We start from the raw sequence: 15,610 nt of genomic DNA on the forward strand, positions 1-15,610 counted from the left end.
AAAATAAAAAGCGATTTGTAAAAAAATAAGTTCTAAGTATTGGAGATTTTAAAATCCTTGTCGAGCTATTCTTTGACGTAACATTATTTTTTAATCTATACCCACTCAGTTTTAAAACGGTAAAAAATGCACTAATGCGGGGAAATTTCCAAAAGAAAATTATTTTATTAATAAAAATATAAATAATGCTATTATTCATAATCACGGCCATACAACGCTCTCGATCCAGGGTATATAGTGCGAGACTCGTGTGTACATCCCGGCGCCGCCCGCAAACCCGCACGCGTCGCCGAATGACGTCACACCCGCTACTATGTGTATGCAGTGGAGCGAGGAGTTCTGGAACTGTAGAGGACCGCCGCTGTCGCCCTGTGTAGTGTACATATACAAGAATTGTAAACGCATAATACATTCAAATCTCGCAGAGGAGTAACTATAGGGGGCCGTGAGGGCGAAATATCACGTGTGTCTGATCCAAGAGGATCAGGACCGACTTGCCTCAAGGTCCTGGTGCACAGGCTTGATGGTCAGGCTAAACTTCGAAACGTAGGGAGAAATAATTAAAACCGCGATAAATTCCGAAATATAGCTTTATTTTATTGTCTAACATTCGCGTAAACATAAGAAATTATTAGGGCAGGCTATTCTACTGATAGTTTCTGCAAACAGAAATAGTCTTAATTGACCTACAAAAATGTTGCCGGATTTTGCACTGGCGAGGGATCCCAACCCATGAATTTGTCACAAGCCTTCACGAGCGTAGTTATGCCACTGATATAGATCGTATTCGAAACGGGTTGATGCGGTGGATTTTTTATCGTGCTTACGATAGAAACCCTTAAACAGATGTGAGTCAAGTTATAGGAGTGATTACCTCACAGGTGTCCATGTTCAGTTTTCCCTTGTCGCCGTAGCACATCTGCGTGGCGCTGTCGTAGCCTTGAGGCAAATGCCGGTAAGGACGGTAGGTACTTCCGCACTCTTCGTCACTGAACTTTTGAAGGTCCACCTTAAAAGGCAACATAATATTCTTCGAATGTCTTCATGATAGTTTACAAGATAGTTAATAATAACTTAACGTCGGCATAGAAGTGGGATTCGTGATAGCCGCCACCATCAGACACCTACCAGAAGTAATGTGGGTCAGTCGCCGGCCAAATGGGATAAGAGAAGAAAACTAGTGGTAGGTCTCTCATATGTGATAGTCCGCTTGGGTACGTACTACCGCAATGTCTATTTCTGCCGCCGAGCAACAGCGTTTAGTCACTTTTGTGTTCCGATTTGAAGGATATTATAGCTAGTGTAACTACAGGACATAGTAAGACTTAACATTTCGTGTCTCAGGATGGCGAGCGCAATGGAATACCAAACAGTACTTTGTAATTCAAGGTGATGGATGGTGTTTCTACTATTTATGGGCGGTCGTATCGCTTACTATCAGGCGAACGGAAAACTCGTATCGTCATTCAAAGCAATAAAAAAAAAGTCTTAGACCCTCACTTACCACTTGCAGAACGTCAGCTGCAGTCTGTTTATGTCCGAGCGCGCCCCACCCGGTCGCTTTAGCCTGCTCACTCCCACCCACCCTGCCCTCTATGAACAAACACGCTGGCAGCACGTTCTCATTAAACTTTATTCTGAAATATCACATGATAATTCGTCAAATGTTAGCTCTTATAGGAAAAGTCCTGGTCATCTTATAGATGAGAGATTGTATTCGTCGTTGCAAATCCCCTTCATCTCCAATTGCGTTCTTGTTACGGCAATACTATATAAAGATACCTACAAACATTTTTAATTGTATTCCTTTCAAGATTAGGGTATCCAAGGTCTATCATAGACAATGCTGCTTGGACTCAGCAGTTACCTAAACGACCGGATTGTCGCGTATGAGAGTTCTAACCATGTAAACAATTTTACTTATGAATATTTATATAAATTTGTTAATATAAACAATTATAAACTCACTTGTTTTCAGTCTTCAGGAGAGCAATGTCGTGGTACTTGATAGGTGACTTATACTGCGGATGGGGAACTATGCCGCCGATCTTGTAAACTTGCCATAACTCTACTGGATCCGATCGCTGCAGTATTCCTAGCGCTGCGAAACGTACTGGACCCCTGGAATTGATACATATACACATTTATAATGAATTCATTTATAGTTTAAAACTAAAAGGCCATTGTCTCTCGTTGGCAATGCTATTAGGTATAACCTTATCAAAACTATGGCTACGTATTTTTGTTTTTAAAACCAGGTGGCAGCATATTTAGGTAGCAAAGAATTCAAAATGTGAGGATTCTTACAAGAGATTTGTAGAGATGCAGTGTGCGGCCGTGAGGATGAATTGATCACTGATCACTGAGCCGCCGCAGAGCCACTGCGCCGTCTCCTGGTCGTCGCCGTAGCCGAGCAGAGCCTACAGTAAAGAAAAGTAATCGCTTAATAGGATCATTAAACACATCATCGATGGGTCCTTTCTCAACTTATAAAATATCAATTATCACTAATGATCTGTAGACTAGTCCACAAGTAAGCGATTTGGAGGATTTTGCAGTTCATTGTAAGCGCTTACGTTTATTTACTTGCCATACTTTTACTGCCCATGCCCAGTAGTTATGAGTCTAGTTATCCCGGGAATGGAAAACAAAAATTAGGAAAGTACGAATCGTCAATTGCCATGTATTAACATGATGTCTATTGTGACTTACCATGTGAGGGTACTCGTTCCGTTTAGCCGGTTGTCCATTGTACGAGGCAAATCGCCTCACGCCAACAAACTGAACCATACTGCACTCCTTATCTTTCTCCCAAACGGAGCTGAGGTAGTGGGAGTAGGTTGAAGCGCATGGGTACGACAGCTTGTCAACGTATTCCAGACACTCTGCGATCAAATATAGCATAATGAACTCCTGATTACAATTGTCAATTTAATCAAAACCTTATGATTATACGCTGTTGCGTAAATTAACTCACAATTACACTAACAAAATAAAGTAAAATTATTAATTTTTATAAAAAAAAACGAAAGTAACACGCTTTACCTCAAAAATAAATATTAGACAAAGACTCTCTAGTAAGCTAATACAGTCAGAATGAACCCATTATTTACTCTGGTGAAATGTGGATACTTACTGTCCCACGCTTTCTGACCATCCTTCCACAGGTACCCGGATATGGAACTTACAACCAAATTACTGGAATAAAGATATTAAATAATTACACTACACTTATTACATTCGATTTGCTTATTGTGCTAGCGATAGCATTGTGATAGCAACACTTTACAGCATATTTAAATATATCTATAATATGCAACGTTTTATATTAAGTACAGTACATGTTCTCCAAGTGGAACTTGATAGATACCCACACATAAACATACTCACCTAATATTATCAACCAGAGTACAGTCTGTACAACACACCATTGGTTCCGTGCCTTGGTAGCCACATATCTATAAAAATAATTACCAATTATTAATCTTTTATACCTAGTATAGTAGAACAAGGTTCGTAAAAATATAGATCCCGCGACGTCCTAGGCTTTTATAAAATTCGGCAATCCCATTATTTTTACAAGCGAAGCGTTATCTAGGATATAATATAAGATTTATTTTTAAAGTAATGGTAAATATTTTCAGGATTAAAAAAGTAATTAATAAAATATTCATGGTAATTCCGTCTTACCGTGGGTTTCTCTCCGTCTTTAAGTTTTCTAACTACATCAAGGCATCTGTGAGCACTAACACAGGTGCCCTTTTTATTTGCATCAAAACATTCCGGCCCTGAATAAAAGGGTTTTTAATGTGAGAATATGAAATTATCCAAAGTATAAATGAACTATTTATCCTTCAATCTTATTTATATAACCTAATTTTCTTAATTATTAAGAAAAATAGGTTAAGTAAGTAAGGGGTATAATGGCACTGTGAACTGGAATCTAGGGCTGAGTGTGCAAAACCGCTAACCGTTAACACCTATTTAATTCGTATCTAGGCTCCAAAGTTATACTGCCAGGTGCTCACTCGTCACTAGCAGGTGCAAATAATGTTATAACTAATAATAACTTTATATTAAGTATTTTACTTCGAAAATATTGTCAGAACATGGAAAGGGAAATAACCGTTAATCATAGGCGTACATACAGGGGGGCTGCGTCAACACCAGAATGACGAATGACCAACCCTAAGTATTTTAAAGCAGCTTACTACTACTTTATTTTTTTAAAAACAAATAATTTTTAAAATCTTTAAGTACACATTTTTTTTGTCTAGAACACTGCCTCTCCTCCTGGGACGTCTTTAAATACGCCCATACCGTTCAGGGTGTCAAAAAGAAAAAATACAGTATTTATTAATTATTGTTAATAATTATTAGCTATATCATATGTACCTTCATCTTTAAAATGAATCCTGCTTTCCACTGTCCCGGACTGACAACTAATACAACTAAAATTGCAAATCACTAAAATTATTAAAATATAAACCATAGTTCGAAACAAACTGAAACGTCTGGCAACACGCGATATTCTAATACTACTGAGCTGGTTCGATTTTCCTCGTATATGTTTTAACTAAAACCTGTATTAATAACGTATTGCTCATCTGGCCTTCATGTTTTTACGAATAGGTAATTAAAGCCATATTTTGTAAGATTTGAGTTTAGAGCCCTGACGAGCTTATAGGCGGTTTTAGTTTTGTACTTTATAAGTTACTAGCTTTTAACCACGGCTCCGTGCGCGTAATAAATAAAACGCACGGAAAAAATAAAATCCCGCTTTTTTTCCGTGGCAAAAGTAACGTAGGTTCCTAATAGTGAAAGAATTTTCAAAATAGGATTAGTAGTTCCAGATATTAGACCTTACAGGCCTACAAACACACTCAGTAACTTTAGCTCTTTATAATATTAGTAAAAATGAACATAATAAGCTCTAATTGCTATCTCGTCGGTACTGTAGACGCTCAGTTTCATAATGGCATATAAAATTATGTAATTAGAAAATAAAATATTTTCGTAAAGTGATTGATTGATTCCATTCTAGCCGCATTTCGGCCACAGCGGTCAAAAAACCACCTTCGACAAAACTATAAACCAATATGGGCCGAATAGGCAGGGTTTTCTCACAAGCGCCAAAATCAAAGTAAATAAATAAATAAATGTCATAATTCACATTTTTTCAAGGTGTTATAATTTTTAACAAATAACAAGGTAATTTTATCATTTCTAAATTAACTTCTAGTGATAAAATTTTCCTTTCTATATTATACAGTCAATGAAAACATTAAAATAATCACAATTTGTCAGTCGACACTCTATGGTGACTCTTCGCTTACTATCAAGTGTAGTGGGGTCGCTATGCCGTCCCCGTATAATAAATAAGTGAATTTTCAGTCAATGTGAACTGATTCATTCACATATAGCACTGCCACCCCGACTATCTTGAAAGCAAGTTGTATACTTGTAATACATATTGAATATACTTAACTGTAGTCTTTCTGATAAAAAAAACCTGTTAATTGTCTTGTTTACATCCGCAATCTAGTAGTTTAATAACAGCCTCCATAATCGTGGCGTAGAGGACATTGAGCCGAACACACAACAAGGGGTCTCCTCTCAATATGATACCTACTGACGAAAACACATGTTTTGTATTATAATTCTGTTTGGGTCTGTGCTATAACCTCATAACCTCAAAGGCCGAAGATCTGCGCTGTTTATGATATCCACGAAAGAACGCTTCGTATTATGATGGAAGACCATGGCTGACCATGGCATGGCATGGCCAAGACCACGGTTAAAGTCACCTGAAAATAGTAATTTTGTCAAGTGGTAAGTATTTCTAAAAACATGGTCATCCATGGCATGGCAAGTGTCTATTTATTTATTTTAAGATACCATACCTACAACATACTTCGTTCAAATAAGTCTGAACAAGTAAAGATTTATATTATACTAGATGACCCGGTGAACTTCGTATCACCTACGTACATTTATTATTATTATTCATTGTGGAACGCAATTTTGCCATACCAATACGTACGTTATCATTATGTGTCTCTCGCTATTCGAGAGAACGGTTTGCACGTGAAGTAGCTCGTCGCACATTTTATTAACTTCGACGATCTAAGTCATCTTCTCAAATAAAGTTCTCGCGCACTGAACAATTGATAATAGATTTTAATTATAGTCTTGAAATTTATTTATTTATTTTCTATTTTTGAGAACCAACTGACACTTTTACACTTTATAAATATTTCTGAAATGTTTTGTATTTGAACAAAATAAACCAAAGAAATCGGACCTCATATTACAACTATGAAACAGACTTATTTCTGAATGCACCTATATATATGTTACAGTTCTTTATTTCTAAAAAGAGAAAAGACATGAAATGTTTCACTGGTAGGAACATTTTGTATTGAAAACTTATATTGTCGTTTTTAGTATTTTCCGTTATTTATTATTTATGTTCGTCACCGTTTAATCCATCCCTGGACTTCCACAAATAATTCAAAACCAAAATTAGCCCAATCGGTTCAGCCATTCTCGAGTTTTAGCGAGACTAACGAACAGCAATTGATTTTTATATATATAGACTAGATGACCCGGTGAACTTCGTATCACCTACATACATTTATTATTATTATTCATTGTGGAACGCAATTTTGCCATACCAATACGTATGTTATCATTATCTCTCTCCCGTTAATCAGCAGTAAGGTTTGCACGTGAGGTAGCTCGTCGCACATTTCATTAACTTCGACGATCTAAGTCATCTTCTCCGTGGCAATTTGCGACAATAACATTAAATAAAGTTCTCGTGCACTGAACAATTGATGATAGATTTTAATTATAGTCTTGAAATTTCTTTATTTGTTTTCTATTTTTGAGAACCAACTGACACTTTTACACTTTATTTATTTCTGAAATGTTTTGTATTTGAACAAAATAAACCAAAGAAATCGGACCTCATATTACAACTATGAAACAGACAAATTTCTTAACGCACCTACATATATGTGATAGCCAGACAAAAGACATCAAATGTTTCATAGCTAGGAACATTTTGTATTGAAAACTTAAATTGTCATTTTTAGTATTTTCCGTTATTTATTATTTATTTTCTTCATCGTTTAATCCATCCCTGGACTTCCACAAATAATTCAAAACCAAAATTAGCCAAATCGGTTCAGCCGTTCTCGAGTTTTAGCGAGACTAACGAACAGCAATTGATTTTTATATATATAGACTAGATGACCCGGTGAACTTCGTATCACCTACATACATTTATTATTGTTATTTATTGTGAAACACAATTTTGCCATACAATACGTATGTTATCATTATCTGTCTCTCGCTAGTCGAGAATACGGTTTGCACGTGAAGTAGCTCGTCGTACATTTGATTAACTTCGACTATCTAAGTCATCTTCTCCGTGGCATTTTGCGACAATAACGATAAATAAAGTTCTCACGCACTGACAAATTGATGATAGATTTTAATAATAGTCTTGAAATTTATTTATTTATTTTCTATTTTTAAGAACCCACTGACACTTTTACACTTTATTTATTTCTGAAATGTTTTGTATTTGAACAAAATAAACCAAAGAAATCGGACCTCATAATACAACTATGAAACAGACTTATTTCTGAATACATCTATATATATGTTACAGTTCTTTATTTCTAAAAAGAGAAAAGACATGAAATGTTTGACAGGTAGGAACATTTTGTATTGAAAACTTATATTGTCGTTTTTAGTATTTTCCGTTATTTATTATTTATGTTCGTCACCGTTTAATCCATCCCTGGACTTCCACAAATAATTCAAAACCAAAATTAGCCAAATCGGTTCAGCCGTTCTCGAGTTTTAGCGAGACTAACGAACAGCAATTGATTTTTATATATATAGATATCATTCAAAATATTACATGCAAGTATGGTGTCAAAATTTAAAATAATTATTATAACGCTTTTACTGTTACAAAATTATTAAATCCCAAGTAGAGGTAACTGTAAAAATTCTACCAAGTCATAACTCTACAAACTCTTCACCTTATTCGAGAAGTATGGCCGCTCGCGGGTAATAAACTTACGGTAAGAATTAAGCCACTATTCATTAATGCTGCGCAACAGATATATAATAGCAAGGCCGAACAAAATAACGAATCACGTTTTGATTGATTAGTAGGTACATTAAAAAAAAAAAAGTTTATTTTGTAATAATCTTTATTTCGTTTTTAATTTTGAAATTGCTACTTTCATACTAGCGTTTACAATCTTCAAATCTTGCTTAACATATTATTCAGTCTTCTTCTGAGTCGATATGGACAGCCAGCATACTTGTGCCATATATATTTTTTTTAACTTTGGATGTTCACGGCCATACTATGCTCTCGATCCAAGGCAGGTAGAACGAGACTCGCGTGTAGATCCCAGCACTACCTTTGTGTCCACACGGGACCCCGAATGACGTCACGCCCATGATGGTATACGCACAGTAGGATATTTCCCCGCCAGGCCTGTTGAGAGGACCTCCGCTGTCACCCTGGAGAAAAGCGTGCAGGTTAATTAATATTAGATGATAATAATTTGGCTTTTGGAGTTAATAATAATAGGTTTGTTAATTCATTTATTGCTTTTTTAATTTTATGATTTCTCTATATGTACGATTCTGGGGGTGTAAAAGCTAAGTGTATTACAACACACCTAGCCCACTGCATTAACGGCTTTCGATTCATTTTTAGCTTAATCTGGTCTTAATATATATAATTTAAGTAAACTCGTACCTCACACGTATCGACAATTTTTTCCTTATCCCCAAAAGCACATCTGAGTGGTATGGTTGTACCCATGCCTAAGGTGCCGGTGGACACGGTACCTTAGAGCACACTCCTTTTCAGTGAACTCGGTTAAAGTCACCTGAAAATAGTAATTTTGTCAAGTGGTAAGTATTTCTAAAAACTTTAAAATGCGACCCCCATCGTTTTAGATGATTTCGTGTGTCGTGTCTATTTGATAAATTTGTTGAGGCAGTTAATGAACGAACAAGTTGACAGCGTCTGCATGGAGCCTTACGTGCGGTGGCTGAAGCAAAAGCAACAGAAATTACAGCCTTTTTAAGTGGATCGTAAATAAAGCCAGGCAGGAGGTAATGTATCCAAATAATACTAGATTTATACTCTTTACCTTTTGCAGTATATTTGCTAAAGGTTTATTAGGACCCAGATATCCCCATCCATAGGCTTCCCCGCTACGGTAAGGGTTATATTCGCCTGAGTGAAGACAGGCTGGCAATAACGTTGGAGTGAACTCGACCCTGCGACATGCCGTTTAACACATGATTATTTTGATATAAAAATGATATCATCTGCCCAGTCAAATAAAAACCCAATGAAAGTGTATCGAATTTAGTAACATGAAGAAATATTTAGCATTTCTTATGAATAATATGATAATACCACTGAATTGTATACCAAGTCCCCCAGTGGTGGCCCTAAACGACGTGAGACCCCGGGTGGAACAAAAATAAAGTTCCCTGATTTAAACAGTTCCTTAATAAGATAATAAAAAAAGGGCCTCCAAGGCACCGCTCGAGGCCGCCTCCATGCCGCCTCTGGGTATCCCACTGTTGGGTATGGCCATCTTACGAGCAGGGATAGTCCAATAGAACTCTATATACTAGAACCTACTGTCAAGAAAATCGTCGGAGGTTGGAATACAACTCTCAAACCACACTTAGTAATGATTTTTCTATCAATAGTGTAACGTTTGATGTGTATACACCTATACTCACCGTTTTTCAGTCTTCAGCAGCGCGATATCATTGTACTTATGGGGCGGGCGATACTCCGGGTGAGGGATGATTTTCTGGATTATATGCTGTTGCCACAATTCTTTGGGCTCGTCTCGTTTCCATACACCCAGAGCCGCGAATCTTACTGGGCCTCTGAGGAAAGGAAGTCAAGATTATGTAAGATAAAGGCAAATAACGATCAAAAACTATTGCCGAAAGTGTCTTCTTTACGACAAACTAGCTTTTCTCGCGGGTCTACGGACATTTCAGTCCCGTTCCCGGATGATGGTTCGTACCTACCACGGAGAAATACTGGCGTAAAGCACTTAAGGATAATGCAGCTTGTACTTGAATCAATTTAATATAGGTGCCTATTTTCAAGGTTTAACTACTACAACCAACAGAACTACGATATTCACACCCAAATAAATCGGATACACAAGTCATTTGGAGAAGTCGTTCTTACAGAGATGTTGCAGCGACGCAGTGGCCAGCTGTGAGGATAAAGCGGTCGCTGATGAGGGAGCCGCCGCACAGCCACTGCGCGGAATCTACATTCGGGCCGTAACCTAGAAGCACCTATAAATCAAATAAATAGTGCTTAAGATTATCGAATTCAAACATAAGCCATGCTCACTGCCCCTCGTCACGACGTTTAATATTATAGGTACTTAAGGGCATAGCTAGATAACCAAAGGCTAATTTTTTGTAACACGACATTGGCAGCCAATGCGAGGGGCAGGAGCAGTAGTTTGGTAAGATAAGATTTTACAGAACGGTGACAAAAAAAACGTGCTAGTAGCCAGGCGAGGCGCGAGTAGGGTATACATTATTAGGAGGTATTTAGTTCCCGAGCTGATTTGCTGTTTTCAAAACCTAGCTTCGGAATTATAAAATATAACATAACATATAGATATAAGAAACTAGGTTTTGTTCGCAGCTTCGCCCGTGTGAAAAGCTTTTTCCGTTACGAAAGACCCTAAAAAAGTACGACATCAAACCCATCTCTTTAAAAATCTGATTAAAGTTTTCAGTCATTTCCCATGGAAGCAAATATACGGTTTAAAGTGCACATATGTTACAAAGTGCCTATGTGTTAATTCAGGACATGGTCTACCTATTTGCCAAATTTTATCACAATCCATTTAGTTGTTTCTGCGTTTACTTTTAATAAACATACAATAATCCAAACACCTAAATATCCTTTCAAAATTTCGCAATTACAATATTCGTAATATTGCTGAATATGAACTCTTCCTCTAACGAAATGTTAGACAAAGAATTCGAAGATTATTTTAATTATCTCAGTATATTTCTAAATAGCTATACTTTGTTGTCAATTACTTTGTAATAGATTTCTTATGTTTAAGCGAATGTTAGACATTAATATTAAACTATTTTGCGGATATTATTACGGTTTTTTATATTATAATTTTCTCCCGACGTTTCGAAGAATTTGCAAATTATAATTTTGACTTTTCGGATGACCAACACCTTACTCCGTTTCGGACCAGGAATGCTGCAAAGTTTTATTAACGTCGGAAGAAAATTATTATATAAAAAAGGCGATAAAATCGCCAAAATAGATTTACTTTGTAATTTCCAAATAGAAATAAATTATGTTATAAACATATCGAAATTAAAAATAGATAATGGATGGCTGATTCGCCATCCGACGAATGTAAATGTACTATTAGAAATAGATTTTCTTTGTATGTATTACTGTTATTTACTACATGAAGTTATCTAACTTAGCGTCGCGCAGACACTGTCGACTAATTGATGCAGCGTGACACTTGGCTCTTATAAAACTGTCAGGTGCTTCAACAACATTAACAGGAAAAATTATTGTAAGTTTTAAAACAAGTTTTCTGTAAATTGAGAATTCTGCAACAAGTACCTAGTACCTACTTTTCAAGTTATATCTACCTACGTATTTCTTACCATGAAAGGCTTTTCGCCTCTCTTAGTGTCCTCCCCACCGGCGGGCGCGCGCGGCAATAATACGATGTGGTAACATTTCTCTTCTGCAAACCATTTCTTTTTGACGTCGCTGGTTACATGCAGCTTGCATTCATAGGGAAGAGTATGGATGTAATCCACGCATACTAGAATATTACAAAAGAAAATCATTATACAACCAAAACTTAGCTTACAATTTCTAGTTTCTTATTATCCTGACCGCAAATAACCCTGGCGCAAATACTAGGTACGCGTATGGTAAAATATGTCCCGTTTGCCTCCCTTAATGATTCCTAGGATAAGATGCACTGTATCTTACCGTCCCAAAACTTCTTGTCTCTTTTCCATAACAGTCCCGCAGCTTTGTCTATTACGGCATAACTGAAACAAACTCTCATGTCATTTAATGGAAAAATACTCACATTTTATATGCGGTTGGTACTTTAAATATGTAAAGGGATCGAATAACAAAGTTAAGTTTGAACTTATATATACCTAGATACTTAAGCTACATGTTTGTACTCAATGCGCGAGTCCAACTCGCACTTCTCCGGTTTTTTCAATAGGTGATATTTATTTTTTCCTGCTCGCTCCATTTCTCCTAGTCTATATTTGATGTTAAATGTTTTTGTCAACCAAAATAGTATTTATCATACCTGATATTTGCCACGCGATCTTCAATACAGTCGGTGCAACAGACAAGAGGATTATTTCCTTGAAAGCCGCAAGTCTGGGGAGAGAAAGTTTGTTTTATGACAAAATAAAACACCAGTCAAGGTCATTTAATACTTTTGATATGAGACCTACGTAAATACATTTAAAATATTACTATTTTCAAAAATGTTATTAGTGTTCATCAGACGAGGAGCAGCTAGGGAAGGGAAATGGTTACGAGCCCGCAATATATTGGTGACGGTATTACAGCAAGGTATTTTTTTATCAAATTATTCGAATTGGTACATATAATATTTAATAACATATAATATATCGAAATGGGTGTAAAATTAATGTCGCACATAGGGTGAGGGGGAGCTTCTGCTATTTCATACGTAATTCGTCCCCCCCCCCTAAAAGCAAGGTGTGTAATTAGGTAATGCGTCTTCTTTCTATTCCTTTGAATCGTTCAGTCCTAAATATATTGTTTTACAACTCACCGGCGGAGGCTTCTTGTCTCTGATGTCTAAGATCACCGATTGACATTTGTAGATGCTGATACAAGTGCCCTCGACACCATCTCTTTCGCATCGAGAACCTGCGCCCATTGAAATATGTAGTCTACAGCGTTTTTTAATTAATAAAATACCTTTTTTTTTACTGGAATAACGGGTTTAGAAAATTATCCAAAATAATCTAAATATTTTTGTCATTTGTTTAAGCAGGTACAGTTAATGCCATAAATCGATTCAAAAGTTCAGTTTTTGCAAACCTCAATAATAATAGCGCCAATAATAGATGAGCATGGTGAAAAATCTGGACATATTTTCACAGTTCTTAGCTATGCACCACATCTAGTCACAAGTTAGTTAAGAATGTATTTCTTCGTTTTTATTAGATATAAATATATCATAAGAAACTCAGTAGGTAGTGCACCAATACTCTGACGCTCTGACCTCCTTTATACTAGTTTTTGACAGATATTAATAATATTTTGGATTGGCTAATACTTCAAAATATTGCAGACTGTTTAATGGTACCTACACTGCACAATACTTATTTATATTTTTTTTATTTAAGAGTGTTCGCTACAATAATGGTTGTGGCAAGTTTCAATAAAAAAATATGTCTGCAGTTTGCACCTTGCTGTCATGTATCGTAAAGGCTATCCCAGGTCAATCGCTCTTTACCGCTACTTTAGATATCGCGGTAACCGTACGAAGCCACTGCTTAAACTAGTCAGATCACCTTTATGTATATACCTAACATACCCCATAAGTACTTACAACAAATCGTGGTAATGCTGACATGAAATTAGTAACGCGCGAAATCTGCGCTACCTATTCCAATAAATTTTGATGTCACTAGTAGTCTGTTTTCTACGCAAATACATACGTTTACAATACAAGTTGTCATCATGCTGTAGTTAGTTCTCTATAGAATACGTTAATAAGTAAATTAAATAAACAATACATTTGTTCTTACATGGTACATACTTGATTAACACCAGATAAGAGAGATTTTAAAAAATAAATAAAACAGAGCGTACACGTTTTCGAATTTTAAATAATATTTCATAGTTTATCATTGACTTAATTTACTTTAGGTATAAAATTTTAATCCAATAAGTAAGTGAATTGTCTAAGAAGATAACCGCTTAGAAAATGCATGATAACATAATTTGAACATGTTACTAGAAAACATGCTGATGACTTGATTATGAGGGGACAATGATACAAATTAATACTTTAAGATTTTTTATCCCCTTTTAAGATAGCCGTACAATATAAGTAAATCTTAGTAAGCCAGAATATGTATAACATACGTTACTATATTACAATTGTATATTACCTTCAGTAAGCTGATTTGCTTCTGAAGCATCGGCCACAAATAGCTTCAGTAACAGAGTCACTACCACCGACACTTGCATGTCTGAACCGTGTGCGAGCTCAGCGCACTCTGACACCTCAGTGAAACCTTGAACACTCTCATGTCAGAATACAAGTTTGTTGAACGGGGATAATCAGTAAGTACACTTTATAGCAATTGACTATTTATTTTACTTCTGAGGGCTATGATGATTCAATAAACATTTCAGCGTCAACTAATTCCTATTATATTCCTTTTGCGTACTTAAAAAACATGCATGTACAAGGCACGTGGCTACTTGCCATATTATAATCATTGATTATACAGTTTTATACAGGGCAGGGCAATCATTTATGAATGAGTAATAGGTAACAGGGGGTTTCCTTATAACACAATAAGCGTGGTGACTAACAAAATCTAGTTCTATAGCGGAAGTTTACGGTACGGGCGGTCACTGGGAATATGCAGGTAAGGTGCAAAATGTTCATAATTGTAGGAATAGAATAATTTTGTGCAAGTTCATCCAGGTGGTAAGCAAGATTAGTAAACCTTTTTAAATGTACATTGTGATTGCAATGTAGATACGTAATTATTTAGAATTACTTACTTTAGTACCTACCTATGTAATAAATGACAGATGGTAAATTTTAATATTTATTTTACCACCTTAAACTTAAAATAAATTATTAAAAAGTGGTTTAGTTTAGTTTAGTAAACCACTTTTTAAAATCCCGACTGTGTAGAATATATTTAAATAACAAAAAAGTGAAAGAGACTAAATAAGTAATGTAGACACTATTGCGCATTAAGTTGCGTTTACACCAGCGGGAATATTGGAATAGCTCTGAACGCATGCGACTTGCCGTAAGTCCTGCAAACTTAAGATTTTTTAGAAGTTAGATTACTATGATTCTTTACACGGTAAAAATTACCGGCCTTAACCCTAGCGCCCTGGTCGGAAAGACCGACAACTCCATTGCAGACTTTCTTCTTGAAATGTTAGCAATGCTGTCACGATTCTTCTGATGTTGACTATTGTGATGACCATCAGGTAGATAGTTGATTAGCCTCTTTGTTTGCTTTTGCTGTTACAATACTGACGTTGATCATGTAAAAAGAGATGCTCATAAGGTGTTAATAAAGGTGGGAATCAATCTTGGACTAAGGCCTTTTCAATCCACAGGCCATTCGTAAATATTCATGTAACGCCTTTACTAAAATATGTACGCTTTTTGTTGAACGCCACTGTCAAAATATAATTTTTAACAAATAACATTTATTTAGGCAGTTTATACCGGATGTTCATAATGCCCATACGTTTTTC

The 15,610-nt window shown here is 36.1% G+C and overlaps 2 protein-coding genes across 3 annotated transcripts; both read right to left on the reverse strand.

Moving 5' to 3' along the window:
• Window positions 1-141: 141 nt before the first annotated feature.
• On the reverse strand, window positions 142-4,537 carry LOC115450997 (venom protease). The gene is made up of 10 exons (XM_030179181.2): window positions 4,396-4,537; window positions 3,691-3,788; window positions 3,391-3,458; window positions 3,137-3,198; window positions 2,713-2,885; window positions 2,308-2,420; window positions 1,969-2,121; window positions 1,505-1,637; window positions 875-1,009; window positions 142-369 (listed from the first exon to the last, which is right to left on the reverse strand). Exons 1-10 carry the CDS (start codon window positions 4,490-4,492, stop codon window positions 202-204), a joined length of 1,200 nt encoding a protein of 399 aa, XP_030035041.1. The 5' UTR covers window positions 4,493-4,537; the 3' UTR covers window positions 142-201.
• A 3,701-nt stretch (window positions 4,538-8,238) lies between these two features.
• LOC115450998 (granzyme B(G,H)) lies at window positions 8,239-14,366 on the reverse strand. Of its 2 annotated transcripts, XM_030179183.2 has the most exons (10): window positions 14,269-14,366; window positions 12,918-13,015; window positions 12,420-12,493; window positions 12,083-12,144; window positions 11,746-11,909; window positions 10,268-10,380; window positions 9,802-9,954; window positions 9,195-9,324; window positions 8,795-8,927; window positions 8,239-8,553 (listed from the first exon to the last, which is right to left on the reverse strand). In XM_030179183.2, the coding sequence occupies exons 1-9, from the start codon at window positions 14,345-14,347 to the stop codon at window positions 8,820-8,822; spliced, it is 981 nt and encodes a 326-aa protein (XP_030035043.1). In that variant the 5' UTR covers window positions 14,348-14,366; the 3' UTR covers window positions 8,239-8,553; window positions 8,795-8,819. The 2 variants fall into 2 exon arrangements, 1 of the variants encoding a protein (XP_030035043.1); XR_005113110.1 differs by lacking the exon at window positions 9,195-9,324.
• Between the last annotated feature and the right edge of the window lie 1,244 nt (window positions 14,367-15,610).

The sequence above is a fragment of the Manduca sexta genome, chromosome 26 (genome assembly GCF_014839805.1).
Source record: "Manduca sexta isolate Smith_Timp_Sample1 chromosome 26, JHU_Msex_v1.0, whole genome shotgun sequence".
Lineage (NCBI taxonomy): Eukaryota > Metazoa > Arthropoda > Insecta > Lepidoptera > Sphingidae > Manduca > Manduca sexta.